Source organism: Brachionichthys hirsutus, chromosome 22, assembly GCF_040956055.1.
Source record: "Brachionichthys hirsutus isolate HB-005 chromosome 22, CSIRO-AGI_Bhir_v1, whole genome shotgun sequence".
Lineage (NCBI taxonomy): Eukaryota > Metazoa > Chordata > Actinopteri > Lophiiformes > Brachionichthyidae > Brachionichthys > Brachionichthys hirsutus.
Window position 1 is genome coordinate 1,297,742 of NC_090918.1, and position 14,186 is coordinate 1,311,927.

The 14,186-nt window shown below is 42.9% G+C and overlaps 2 protein-coding genes across 2 annotated transcripts; one reads left to right on the top strand and one right to left on the bottom strand.

The window, feature by feature from the left end:
• Positions 1–103: 103 nt before the first annotated feature.
• dclre1c (DNA cross-link repair 1C, PSO2 homolog (S. cerevisiae)) lies at positions 104–5,559 on the bottom strand. Its single transcript, XM_068755231.1, has 15 exons — positions 5,451–5,559; positions 5,309–5,360; positions 4,871–4,955; positions 4,705–4,764; positions 4,278–4,333; positions 3,938–4,039; positions 3,490–3,562; positions 3,206–3,346; positions 3,023–3,124; positions 2,638–2,774; positions 2,449–2,503; positions 2,180–2,268; positions 1,752–1,846; positions 1,404–1,490; positions 104–1,296 (listed from the first exon to the last, which is right to left on the bottom strand). The coding sequence occupies exons 1-15, from the start codon at positions 5,557–5,559 to the stop codon at positions 533–535; spliced, it is 2,007 nt and encodes a 668-aa protein (XP_068611332.1). The 3' UTR covers positions 104–532.
• Positions 5,560–10,100: 4,541 nt separating this feature from the next.
• tmem243b (transmembrane protein 243, mitochondrial b) lies at positions 10,101–12,120 on the top strand. Its single transcript, XM_068754992.1, has 4 exons — positions 10,101–10,321; positions 10,892–10,942; positions 11,517–11,621; positions 11,789–12,120. Exons 1-4 carry the CDS (start codon positions 10,244–10,246, stop codon positions 11,906–11,908), a joined length of 354 nt encoding a protein of 117 aa, XP_068611093.1. The 5' UTR covers positions 10,101–10,243; the 3' UTR covers positions 11,909–12,120.
• The last annotated feature ends 2,066 nt before the right edge of the window (positions 12,121–14,186 follow it).

Here is a 14,186-nt window from a genome sequence, read left to right on the forward strand (position 1 = left end):
GCAAAAAATTCATTCCATTTGATGTTTCATATATTTGTCAAGAGGATTTGAGAAATAAGACTTCCATATTCATTGAAAATATTTTTATTGCAATTTGTGGAAAAACTTGAACAAAAATGAAATTGTTAGATTTGTTTTTGTTGCTGAATATTTGCACATTTTCCTGACAAGGCGGAGTAACCGAATAAGTATTCATTTGCGTGATAAAACAAATATATTTATAACTAGTTTATCTTAACTTTCAACGGTTGGAATTAATGTCAGAACGGACCACTGACGCCTCTACGCACGCCGGCCACAGGTGGAGCGCTGGAATGAAATGAAATGAAAGATGCAGGGGAAATGTTTCACTTCGGAATGTGAGGTAATAAAGAAGCTCTTTTTGTGTCCATCACACATATGAATCCAGAATTATAGGCCGTAACGGAGGTTAAGGTTTTTAAGTTTAGATCTTGCAGTGAGGATTTCAGCTCACTAAAAAGTGAAAATCTTTGCAAATGAGATGCAGATCTGCCGGTACCTATTTTTCAAATCAGAATCCTTGCAGTGGACCCTTTACAGTGTCCAGGTCCTCTCCTGATGCCAGTTTCCTGTACATCAGCAATAGCTCATCTGCTTGTGGCATTTCGGACTCCGGTGTGCCGGGAATATCAAAGTCTGAAGAGCTCTGAGAGTCAGGGAGCTCCCCGATGTTTGATTGGACATTTTGCCCATTGCTGTCCTTCTCCTGAGAGACACGATTGGCCCCGGCGTCTCCTTTTCCCCACCCAGCTTGCTCTGGATGAAGAATCAGGGTGTCGGGTAAGCATGACTCCGGGTTCTGGGAGGAATGACTCGACAGAGAGGCGGACAGGGTCAGGTTGAAGTTTCCGTCGATGTTGGGGGTGTCTTCTTCGTCACCGAGTCGATCCGGGGTCTGTGAGCCAGCCACCCGCGAGGCAGAGGGACTCGGGACAGAGCAACAGGATTGGCTGTTCAGGCTGCTCTGGCTGTCGGGCAGCGTTTCCGTGGTGAAGAAGTCTTCCCATTTCGGAGGATTAGAAGAATCGCGTCCGACATCCTCGGTCTGATTTCTGTCAGTTTCTTTATTGATCTCGTTTTTCTTTATAAACCTTTTCAGCCCCTCCTCCATCAGCTTTGCATCCTCTATTCCCTCAGTCTCTTCATCCTCTTCATCATTGGACTCAGTGCAGTCCATGTAGTTGTATGCGATGCGCCGCTTGTCCGAGGCCTCCGCAGGTAAAGACTCCTCCAGGAACACAGGGGGCGCTGTCTTCTGAGGACTGTGAGCTTTCACTGAAATCAACAAAGATCGAAAAGAATACAAAACATTTTCCCAAATAAACAACAGTAATAACTAACAATATCAAATAAAAAAAACAACACAAATGACTTTTGTTCACCATTTCCTATTTCTAGGCTCAGCCCGATCTTCTTCCTCACTGGTGCCAGATCCAGACTGTCAAACAGCTCGTCATCACTGCCCGAATCTGAGCAGAGAAAGAGAGTGGGATATAAAAAGCCGAATATCTCCCACCAAAATAATTATTTTCCATACAATCTTACATTCTTGACCTCAGTTTTTGTTGTAAAGATTTTTTTTTTTTAAAGAAATAAATGTAATGGTTTTAAATACAAGCAAAATAAAACATCAACATGGCCATTAAAAGTTTGGGAACATTCAGTTGATGTATTTTTCAGATACAGAGGCAGCCGCGTTATTTTGCAGAGCACCTGCGTGGTCGTCTCACCGTATGTAGGTCGCGCCGCCCTGCTGCGTTTGAGCTCTCCGAGAGGTTTGTATATGAACACTTGATCCGACTGTTTCCTACACATCATATTCAACCTGTTCAAAAACAGATATGGTTACATTTGAGAACGTTTTTTTTAAGAATTATAGAGCATTCAATGTTCCCTGAACGTTTCTGATGCTTTAATCTTTATTAATCATTTTGTTAAAATAACTACAGAATACGGACAAATCCAATCCCTGCAACCATAAGGATTTATAAAAATCAATTTGGGTTTCAGGATTTAATTCAGGCCACAAAGAAAGCCATTATTTTAATTACACATGAATCTACCAATTATTTTCTCTTTTAAATAATAGTTTGGTCTGTAATGCAAGAAAATAATGAAAAGGTCTCGTATTTTAACTTTAATTTTAAACTTGACTCACATCTGTGTGACCTCACTCAGCGTCTGGCCGATCGGGACGACGCTGGGGTAAATGTTGACTGGCTGGAGGTAGGAGAGGAAGTCTTTCAGCTGAAATGACAGGAAAACCACGAGTATCAATGTTTGTGCTCAGAGACGAGAGGAATCACGAACACTGACTCGTCATCAAATGTCCTGCCAGACTAATGGGATGTAAGACACGACACGGTGTTGACGTCTCACCACAATAACATAACCTTATTCGATTCACTTCAACAAACACTGAAGCACCTCTGAGTAGGAGGAGTGGAAACTGAAGCAGGCTCTGAAAGAACTGGCTCCTGTCCTGGGAGAAAAAAAACACACGCACGTACACAAACGCGTATTCAGCTCTCATACGGTAATCCATAATGCCTTCTTCTATTAGAGCCGAACAAGCCTGTAATCTGGATTATCGTAGACGACCTTTGAGCCTCTTACTGTACTACGACGTTGGGTTTCTTCGTTCTATCTCCGAACCACATGGTGGACGGTTTGATACTGATGATACGAAGAGGCGTTCCATCGGGGGCTGTGCAGCCGCACGGCAGCCGGCTTCCATGGAAAAACTCTTCTGCCTACGCACGCACGCGCACGCACACGCACACGCACACGCACACGCACACGCACACGCACACGCACACGCACACACACACACACACACCTACCAAATGAATTAACTGAAAATAAAATAAAGATGAAACCAGAACTGCAGCTATGAAGCAAATAAAGTACATCCTAACAGATCAATAACCTGATCATTGATACAATTTACATTCGGATTTGAGTGTTATATTATTCTCAACATAAAAAGTGCGTGCGGGACCTTAGGGTGCCGGCAGGCGTGGATTTGCGTTCGCCGGTCGGTCGTCACGTAGCTCAGGATCTCCGGCATCTTCTTGAACATCTCCAGACTGTTGACGTGAATCTGGAAGCAGAAGCAAACCGTGGGAACATTCAACGCCATTTTAGCACATGGTTCATCAACTCGTGTGCGAGCTCGTGTTACCTGCGAGTTGAGCTCCTCCCCCAGGTTGGTGAAAAGGTATTCGTATCCAAACGCAGCTTTACAGTTGAGCCACGCGACGTGGTGAGAACTCTGACTGATCCAGTCGCCGATGAGCTTCGAGATGCCGTTCAGACAGACCTCCTGCACGCACGCGCACACACACACACACACACACACCTCTCAAAGCTACATTCTGCTGCTGGAGTCAGCCTGATGAGCGTTAAGTAGGCGTAAACATGGACGGTCCGAAGCCGCTGAATCCCTCTCCCTTTCCAACGACTTACCCGAGAAGGAATTTGGTAGAATTGTGGATCATAGAAAGTTGAGTCCAGATAAATACTCTGAATATCCTTCACTCTATATGTATAGAGGGGGGGGGGAGAAAAAAAACTTCATCAGTTGGGAAAACTGTGAAATAAAGCAAAGTCATCAAGTACTAATGACTGACATGCAGTAAAGTAATGAACGCAGCAGTAAAAAGTTAAATACTCGGTGAGTTTCTTTAACTTGATTTGCTGTGATCAGTAAAGGTCGCTGGACCAGGTAGATCAATTTAAGGAGGTTAATATTGGAATTAAAACTACATTTAGATTTGTAGTTTCACCGTCATTTCATGCATTGATTAGATTAGAGCTTAGACTTTCACTCGAGAAGTCAGAAGTCTGACTTTTAGCAGAACTTCTGCTGCTATTTGCTGAACCGATGACACTGCAGACGCTCAAGAGGCCCAACCTGCTGCCGGCGTGCAGGAGCTCCATCCTCGAGGCGTCGCCAGCAGCCAACCGGAAGTCTCCGGTGTACAACACGTTACCATGGGAACCTTCAAACAGGAACCTACACAAAGATATGCAACAGTTCACACCAACTTGTTTCGATATGATGATTATTCTTCAATTTGTTATTATGTTCCCCCCTTTTAGTCTTTGACGTTTACCTGTTACTGTTGTTATTTTGTGATCAATAACTTTTCACATTTCAACCCGGAGTCAATTCTATAAAATGGCAAGATCAGTTATTTCTCCTGTATCTTGTGTTGTGAGGACATTCGTAAAAAAAAAATGGTTCGACTTGCATGACAGAGCCGGGACAGTGGCCTGCAGGAAGCAGCGTGACGACAACATCTTCTTTCTGCCCCCCCCCCCCCCCCCCCACCAAAAAAAAAACAGAGTGAAAAGAAATTACTCAGACACGTTTTTTTCCTCCACATAATCCATTTTCTGTCTCAGACGAGGATATATAAAATAAGTTATAAACAAACATTCAAAAGCCGATACTGTTTTTCATTCTGAATACTAACTTGAAAAAAATGTAAAATATTAAGAGAATATTAAGATTGACAGTTTGTTTCCTGCGATGTCATTAGTAGTTATTTATTCAGCGTTCAGGGAAGCTGACCAAAGGAGGAAAAGAAACCACAACAACAAGAACAACACTGACCAGCCGAAAGCTACAAGGATGACTGGATTGAACCGGAAATGAGGGGAAACGGCATTCTTTACCTCTCCAGACGCTTCATCAACGAGAGAAATTTGTGTCGGGCTCTCCAGCTCTAAGGGAACCTACACCGTCCATCAGAAGAAGAAGAAAATGTCTGAAATTCAGTGAACTTTACGTAAGTTCAGTTCAATCTCCCGACACGCAGCCGCTGCGGTAGAAACGACTTACGATGTATTCCTCCCAGAAAGCGTACTTAGGATTGCTCAGGAGCAGCTCTTTGGTGACAAACGAGCAGTAGAGCCTCACGGTGCGACTGGAGAGACATGACGACGCAGAATCAGGTCAAACGTCTTGCTAACAGAGACGGACACCAGCGATTAACAGCAATAAGCTATCCATATTTTATTTGTTTACAACTATGCAATTGCATATGTAATGTTTGTAACTTAATAGTTATTTAACAGCATGTTAAGGAGTAGTTACATTACATTTACACTGTTTTACAGTTACAACTGGCCCTTTGAGGTCAACCATAATGCTGTAGATGATTTATGTTCTATTACTTTAATGTTATTGTGCCATCCTTCAGTCAGTAACGTTACAGATTAGTATATAAAGTAAATTACAGTCAATTAAAGCCTCCACAACTCCCCATAATATCCTCACCTGAACCGCAGTTTTGTCCTCAGCAGCGGTCCGCTCAGTCCTTTCATATGATCTGTTAAAAGATACAGAAATGTCGTCGTGAATTAGCATTTTAGCTCCAGAAAACACGGGCCGGTGATGCCAGCTTCACTTCCGGGCTCACCTTTGTGACAGTGCGAGAGGAAATAAGCCCGGGCATGTAAATTCTCCCGGTCGAACCGGTCCAGAGAGATCGTGGGATACTCCTTCATTCGACCTGCAAATGAACTCATCTTTGCGACAAAGCTTTGGGGGGGAATTGCCTAAAATCTATGAAACAACCTTTTCCTCTTTGATGGCATATTTAGTAAACATCGCCGGCTTTTGCTTTCGTCCCTCCCACCAAATTTCCGTTTTCTTCTTCGCCTTTCCTTTTACCGTGATTCAGCTGCTCTTGCTGGGCGCCACCGCCATCTGCTGTCTAGTCATGGATCTGCAATTCTTTTCTTGAACCCCGTTATATCACACTTGTTTTAAACTTCGCAGAACATTTCCATTTTTTTTACTTTCGCCAAAAATATTCAGATGAACGGACATTCACGAATACTACTTCCGATGAGGCAGTTTGTTTTATAATGCCATTTTTGCTTAGTCTTTTGGCGCCGCCTTGTGGTTGGTCCTCCAACACAGAAGAAGAAAGTTCACTGCATCTAGGCAACCAAAAATAACATCGTATGTGGAGCCGGCGTCAGGAAGTAACTAACTGGGTGAACAAATTCACACCAATGTGAGTAAACTATTAAAAAAAACTACTAAAAAAATCATATAAATAAAATGTTTATTCGAATTTGCCAATACATGTATACGGGTATAATTAATTAAATTTACAGTTCATGTCTTTGCTGTCGTTTCAGAAGACGAGCGGATGGTTACATGTGAATGCTTTTAAATTGGTTTAATTGTGCACTTTAACGACATCTTTCAGCACCTCCGCCATGGCCTCCGCTGCCAGCAACAACGCCGAGCCCAAGTCGATGAACAGAGCCGGAGGATGGTCTGCAGAAGTGGAGAATCTGTTCCGATTCCAGCAGGCAGGATACAGAGATGAGCTGGAGTACACGCGGGTCAAACAAGGGGTCTCGGTAAATACCGCAATCTCAGCGTGTAACTGTATCATACATATTATGGACAAAACACTACATTCATTGAAAAACTCTACTGAATCCCAGACATGTGATCCGTTTGTGTTTCAGAGATTGTCACACTCCCGTTAAAATGGTTACACGGAACCTTTTCTTAGAGAACTCAGATTAGTTGTAGTAGAAATAGTCGGTCACAAACTACCCAGATATTTTTTTCTTTTTGTTCCCACATGGTCACTCCTATTGTTTAACGCCACACCTTATGAGTTTGTTGCATTCAGGGCTAAGACTCCAGTCCTAAATTATAGACAGCGGTCCAAAGTACGTATTAGCTGTCTTAAATAGTTTAAAAAGGTGTAATATCATAGCAACTTCTCTCTGTTTCCCTCTTAGATCAGCAGATGGCCGGAGACTGGCTTTGTGAAGAAGCTCCAACGTCGAGATGATACATTTTTTTACTACAGTAAGAACAGGGAGTGCCAGCAGAAGGATATCCTCAAAGTTAAAATCTACAAGTATTAAAGCAATCTGCTCTCAACCTCATTATTTAGTATCATCTGTGAGTACAGACACAGCATATACCCCCCCCCCCCCCCCCCGTGGTAAGAAAAAAAAATGAATCTTTTATTTTAAATAAAGGAAATTTTAAATTCATGGACCTGAAAGCGTGATCATGTTTCCTTTGTTCCAATTAATCTAATCGCCAGGAGGGTATACATGTTTGTTTTTTTCTGAAATATAATTCATGAATGAATGAATATACTGCGTTTTATAGTTTGGTGTAACATCCATGACCAGCTAAAATGCGACTGAAGTTTTCTGTTGCTGGGATTAACCGCTAGGCCCGTCACACTCTCCTCATGTGACGGTAACATGAGGGGTGAGGCGACACGACTGGAGCTCAGATTGGAGAGTTTTGCCCAGATGAAGACATAGTGCTTTCATTTTCGGCCTGGGGAGTTAGATATTTATTGTTTATTAGCTTTTTTAGTACATCACACATGCAGAAATGTACAGACTGATACTCCGCTTTACTACAGTTAGCCCTGGACAGCAAGGCAGGTGAGTAATATACACTAATACTCAATATGTATTGTATAAAAACAACAAATTATTATCATTAGAACAGTTTGCTTTAAATTTACAGTCTTTCTATTTATTATTCAATTCTAAACAGCAAAATAATTCGACTTAAAGTTGTTTACAGATAATGTATATCCAGAGAGCTTCACACTAAACCCATTCAGAAATGACAGACTATAGACCCTGAAGAGTTCTTTTTTTTTACGTATGCCATTTCTGCTTTCTTTTCTAGAAAACAGCAACTGGTTGAACTAATAACACTAAATAAAAGATGGATTATAAAGTTATTTGTGTTATGGTGCACTGTCAAAAAATATCACAGCAAAGTTCTTATGCCAAACTTTGTTTAAAATCTTCACAGAGCCCAAAAGTAGCACTTTAAAAATAAAAATAAAAGGTCAGATAAATAACAATAAGGACGATAAAAAGTCGCATAGTACACACATTACAACTACAGTATTACCACAGCTGCTGTAACTACTAGCAGTAATACACATAATAATATTGAGAAAAAGAAAAAGGAAAAAATAAGTCTTATAAAGCATAATAAAATATTAAAATACAAATAACATTTAATAGAACGCACAGAATAAAAGGTTTCGAGTTGCGCGCGCATCTCGACCTCCCGCGGTCGGCCCAAAGGTGACGGACTTCCCCTTTAATGGCGTGAGCGGCGGCTACCGGGTTTGTTCCCTTTAAACTTATGCTCGACGCGACTCTGTTTTTCCTGAAGTCACGATGGCTCCGCTTCACCGCGCTGTAAGGCGAGTGTGTTCGTAACCCGGTTAGGCGGCAGAACCGGGTCGCGAACCTTCTGACTGGACCTTTAATATAAAGGGGGTTCTTCTTACCTTCCAGGGACCGCTTGCGTGGGTTAGCTTAGCTCGGTTAGCAACCTGCTCTAGAGTTGGCCCTGAAGCTCAGGTCGGCTCGGAGAGGAGAATGAAGCTATTTTATCAATCAAAGAGGCTTCATTCAGTATTATGTACACACGGAGATGCACGTGGACGTGGATGGAGCGTTCGTGCGCGCTTTTGGCTTAGATGTAGCGTTAGCATATGGCTGGTTTAGGGAGCGATCAGAGGCTAACAAGCTGTTTTGTGTGTATAACTTGCTTTGGTGTGTAACAAACAGAACTTTGTGATCTGATCTGTGAAGGAATGGCGTTCAGTTCTCTTGTTTGCAGACGTCAGGTGCTTTGCTGCAGCCCCCCCCCCCCCCCCCCCCTTCAAAACATGATGACGACGTATTGAGTAAAGTATTTTAGAGGAAGGTATACTTTTTGGTATCGATTTTCTTGCTGTAAAATGTTATTTTCATTCCTCCCAGCTATTTAACGCTTTGATCTCTTTCATCTCGAGCTTATCGCAGATTTTATTCTCCAGTTGAACGTATCGATTAATAATGCATCAAAAGAAAACACGCCTTGAAAGTAGACCGATCAATCAGTAACGACGGTCTGAATCGATCCGGGGTCCCGGGCTGAGTCGCTTCCTGTCACGCTTTTCTACACGTTGCCCCCGTAGCTGTTTTTGTTTCTGTTTTACGGTGTCAAAGGTTTTCTATCGAGGTGTTGACCTGCAAAGGAAGACGGAAGGAATGCGATGCATCTCCTCAGCTCGGGGACGTTCAGCGAATCACAAGGCTCTGCAGGAAGGCAGCTTTAAGCCTGCTTATAAATACGCCGTTGTGTGAGTTCTGCTGAGAAAGCTCTGCGAGGGTTTGATTTCCTCTCCTGCTGCCTCCCGACCCAGACGGGAAGCTGGAGCCGCGGTCGCCGTTCAGCCCGGCGGCGGGCCATTGTTTGTGACTTTTAAAACCTGTCTCGCACTTCCTCCTTTCAAACTTCGTCGTCATCATTGCTGCTTGTTCTTCTTGTTGAAAGACAATCTTGCAACGGCTGAATGTGGAATAAGTGAAGCGGAAAGAAGGAGGAGCAATAGGAATGTCTTCTAGTTCTGTTTTTGAGCAGCTGGTTAACTTCTGAGAGAAAACCGCCCAACTTCCTGTAGAAATCACCGATCTGGATGTGCTTGGATGCTTTTTATGTCACAAGTTCTGTCACTAAAATAGATGTGATGCTTTTTTTTATTATATATATATATATTTGAATAGTCCAGGTGCTTTTTAAAGGGTGCAAGCTCAGCTGACTTTTACGAAGTATTTTTTTTGTCAGACCAACGATCCAAAGCAGAGAGATTCAGCAACAAACTCCTGTTTGGTGTTTTTATCTATTATTTAATTTAGTTTATTTTGCTGTGAAAGTTTCAGCTCTCATTAAAACGAACTTTCAGTCGCTACCAGTGAAACTAGAAAACAAAGAATGATATCAGAAAGCGTTATATTACATGATTGACAATGAAAACGGATGGAAAAGTAAATCAGCAAATGTTTCTAGCAGGAAAACAAAATTTAGTGATTTCTGAGTTTGTCACGTATAACTAAAGTGCATTAAAAGGATATACATTTAATGTTGTTCCGCTTCGTGGTGAAAACGTTGCTTTCTGGAGAAATGTTGTGTTTGCTGCAGGACGCCCGGATGCCGTTTCCTCTGTGACCGTTTTTCTTTTCATTTTTCCCACAGGTAAACTAAACCGGCCGTCGTAATGACCCCATCGGGCCGTTGATGTCGACGGCTTCCCTGACACAGTTGGAAGCTCGCTAGCTAGCTAGCTGGCTATGCAGCACGGGGGTGGGGGCTGGAAGTCACAGGAGGCGGTACCGCTGAGAGGCTGAGTGCCCAAAACAGGCCATGGATGACTTCACCACCAGGACGTACGGCACCAGCGGCCTGGACAACAGGCCGCTGTTCGGGGAGACCTCCGCGAGGGTAGGAGCCCCCCCCCCGAGTGCGGCGTCTGTGGTGGGATTCAATCCATGCGAAACCGGCTCGGAGTTCTTTTGTTTTTATGTAAAAAAAAAAAAAAAAAAAAAGACTGGATTTATACAAATTCCATTTCAAGATGAACTTGCAAAAGTTTTCACGAATAAATTCAACCTCTGAGAGAGGAGTTGGGGATTTTCAAATTGGCAGGGGGGGGGTGGGGATGTACCAGGCCAAAAATAAAACATCAATATACCTCATTAAAATATACACCAAGTGCATAGAGTATAATTCAGACGGAATAGCCCTTTAATGCCTTGCACGGACAACATTTCAGTTCCGAAAGGGGGGAATGAATAATAAGTAACAAAAAAAAAAAAAAGTGTACTTACCGGTAATCAAACTGGGTGTGGCGCAGCGGGCAGCGCTGTTGCGTCACAGCAAGGAGATCCTTGGTTCTATTCCCACCTGGGGCCTTCCTGTCCCGTAACCAGCCGAAGACGCGAGATGGTTGCCGACGAATGAGACCGGAGGCGTTTTATTCCACGCGCTGACTTGGAGCTCTTTTCCCTGCAGGATCGAATCGTCAACCTGGCGGTGGGAGGATTCACGTCGGTGGTTGTTCTAGTAAGTACGGATTTCCTTTCCCTTTCATGCTTCCGTCTCGTTGGAGGCGAGTTATCGTCTTTGTTGAAGTCATCGTGCAGTAAAATTAAATGCTGCAGTTACTGTGGCACAAAAGTGTTTCAGTTCAGATTGTGTCCTTATGCAAAAAAATAAAAAATGAAATTCTCTTCATAAAAGTTGAATCCAGTTTCTGTTCTAAAGTGAATTCTAGCTGTCGGATTGTAGCTGCACTTAGAACAAGCGAGGGTTGATTCTGGGCACGCAGAGTCGCTGAGCTGCTCTGGAGGCGTTTCTGGGATGCGCTCCATTATTAACATCAGACGGGGCGCGCTGGAGTCCCTTTTAACTTTAGACTGGCGATTTGTAGTCGTCATAGACTGTAGCTTATGTGCTAAACATTTAATGTTTAATAGTAAGTTCATGCGTTTTGTGTCATTTAGCTTTCTTATAGTTTGAGATCGTAGATTAGTCAGTATGGAAAAAAAAAAAACACAAACGTGTTTTTTCATGTCTTTGGAAGCCGTTTATGAAATTGAACCCGATCCTTTCTAACTTGTCCCGTTTTGTCTTCCAGCTGACTGTTATCAGTTCATTTGTCTTCCCCTCGTTGCCTCCACGGCCGCTTAATGTCTTCTTTGCCGTGTGCATACTGCTCGCCTGCGGATCCACCATCGTGCTGGTAATAACACTTGACATACTAGTTGTACGACTGACCGACACTACGCGGCGACGCTTCTTCTTTAAGCCTCAGCAGGAATCAAATATTTCCCTAAAGACAGAGCAAGAAGAGTTTTTTTAATATCAAATTTCAATCCCTAAAAAATCCTCCTTGTTTGTCTTCATCAGATATTCTGGTACCGGCAGGGCGATCTGGAGCCTAAGTTCAGGAATCTGATCTACTATATGCTGGCGTCCATTGTGCTGCTCTGTCTATGTGCCAACCTCTACTTCCATGATGTCAAGTAAGGCCGGCGGGGGGGAGGAAGAGGAGGAAGAGGAAGAAGGGACGACATGGCCTAAAGACTGCAGGGATGGACCAACGAGCCACTAAATAAAAATGCATCTCCCCCCTAACCTCGGACCAAAACCAGTGAAACTTGATGGTTCTGGGTGGACGAAAACTGTCAAACTTGATGGCGCCACACACACACACACACACGCGCAGCGTAGAAAACGTATTGTACTGTTAAATGACATAAGACTGCCTAGAGTTGAATCGAGTGTGTTTATACGCACATAAATGTCCTTTTGGGTCAGAATGAAACGACAGAACGAGGAGAAGCCGTCAGTCATCCTATCGCTGTAGGTCCCGTCTCGTCTGTTTCGTTCTCAGTCGATGCTCCTTTTTAAAATGTCCTTCTCTTTGCCCGTAATTTGCAGGTGAACTCTGTTCTCATCTACCAAAAAAATGGGGATAACATCGATTCATTACATTACAGGAGGTTCTTGTTGCATCTTCAAGAAGCGAGTCTGCCGCCTTTTAGCGTTTTTTTTTTTTTTTTGAAAAACCAAATTTCATTCTACCAAACTATGCGATCAATGTTTAAATGTATCCTGTGTATCAGCAGGATTTCATCAACCAGCAAGAAAAATGTCTTCCCCAGACACCTTTTTTGAAAGCTGCACTTTAAAGTTATTGAGCATCCCACCTTTTGCAGACTGCAGTGGGAACGGTCATGCCGTGCTGATATATCGCCATGCGGTAATGTGGAAGATCTATAAGGTCACTTAAATTCGATCAGCAATTCCTGCAAACTGATTCAGAGTTTTTTTTCTCTTCATACATCTAAAACAAACGAGTAACACATTCTCACAAGTTACTGGAACCAGAGCGTGGTTAGGTTTTTTTTTTCCTACCTTGAAGAATCCATTATCTGAATAGTGGCTGACTAAATTTGTTTGTGCAAGTCCTTCAAAAGTGTTTTTTTTTTTTCCTTTCACGTCGAATTTTTGTCTGTTCCAACTTTTATTGGGTGGCTGTTTTTCCCTTTAACCAGGATGTCGATTCTGAGGATGCAAAGAGCAGCATCGGGGTTCTGTCACAGATACAGCAGCTTTTCTCTGCCGATTCTCTGCTGTCAGACTGAATTAGTGACTGCCAGGTCTCGCACTACGCAATTTCTTTTTTTCAAAGCTTGTCAAAGCCATATAAACACAAAAAAAACACACATTCAGCTGCAGTGCCAGTGAAAATAACTAATAATCCACGTCTTTTATTGACGCTCAACAGAGCAGTTGTCAATATGCTAAATATTCCTGTTTTTCATGAATGAGAATTATAAAGACATGTAAACATTTGGTAGTTGTCTGTTCTCTGCTCAGCACACTTAACTGGCTGGCAGACATCACAACACACTAGCAAAGCTGGACTGTTCGTAGACGCACTTTTTATACCAAAGTCGCGGGTCCGTGTGGGAGGACGAAGCCCTTTTAAATTAATCCGGTTTATCTACTCGCACTCTGCGAAATGGTGGAAGTTAACGGAAGTTCTCGTTCATCTCGTCGAACCACATTTGTTCCGGCTTGTGCACACAAACACTTTATTTCAGAGTTCACATACGGAAGTGCTTCCATCGCGTGCGCTGAAAGGAATCGTTTTCTTTTACACGTTAAAACAAGTTGAATTCTGGAAAATGCTGGCGACAAGGTGCGAGTAGATAATGACAGACGCTCCATTTTTTAGTGAACTGGTCCTTTAAGATTGAATTATGCAGCCATTAAAGTGTTTTTGTTTGACCCAGAAGCGTTCAATGTACTCTGAAAACAGGATTTTTTTTTTTTTTTGTAACCTTATTCAAGATGTGAGTTGATCCGTCTGTCGTCAGCTGACCGTTCAAGCTCTCAGCCCGAGCAGGAGCAGAGCTGCATCAGAGAGATGCTTTCCTCCTCAAGTCACTGACGCCATGCACGTCATTTTAATTCTGTTAATGTTTGTTATCCTTCAGTAGAAATCAGTCGGGTTGGTACAGCCCATGTCTGCCTCCTGCAAGCTTTGAGTTCTGGCATTTGTGTCCCTCGTCTTGCAAGCTGTGGCTTCGTTTACAGCACTTCTGCGAGCACGGCGAGAAACTGAAGAGCAAACCCAACATTTCTCCAGAAGGGTTGTCACAGCCATGTTTTTATTTTCTAACATGTCATGGAATGAATGAGTGTGTTATTAAATCTCTCTCTAGTCTGTCAGTTCTTTTTTTGAAAGCCATCCAGATTCAAAAGGAGAGACAAATATAAAGGCTCGGCACAAATC

Excerpts from the sequence above, each read along its gene's own strand:
- dclre1c (XM_068755231.1), bottom strand. The coding sequence starts at position 5,559 with ATGAGTTCATTTGCAGGTCGAATGAAGGAGTATCCCACGATCTCTCTG. Across the intron at positions 3,563-3,937 it reads CTCCTGCACGCCGGCAGCAG|AGTGAAGGATATTCAGAGTA; the intron begins GTTGGGCCTCTT and ends CTATACATATAG. Across the intron at positions 2,504-2,637 it reads AAACCCAACGTCGTAGTACA|GACAGGAGCCAGTTCTTTCA; the intron begins GTAAGAGGCTCA and ends TTTTTCTCCCAG.
- tmem243b (XM_068754992.1), top strand. The coding sequence starts at position 10,244 with ATGGATGACTTCACCACCAGGACGTACGGCACCAGCGGCCTGGACAAC. Across the intron at positions 10,943-11,516 it reads TCACGTCGGTGGTTGTTCTA|CTGACTGTTATCAGTTCATT; the intron begins GTAAGTACGGAT and ends TTTGTCTTCCAG. Across the intron at positions 11,622-11,788 it reads GCGGATCCACCATCGTGCTG|ATATTCTGGTACCGGCAGGG; the intron begins GTAATAACACTT and ends TGTCTTCATCAG.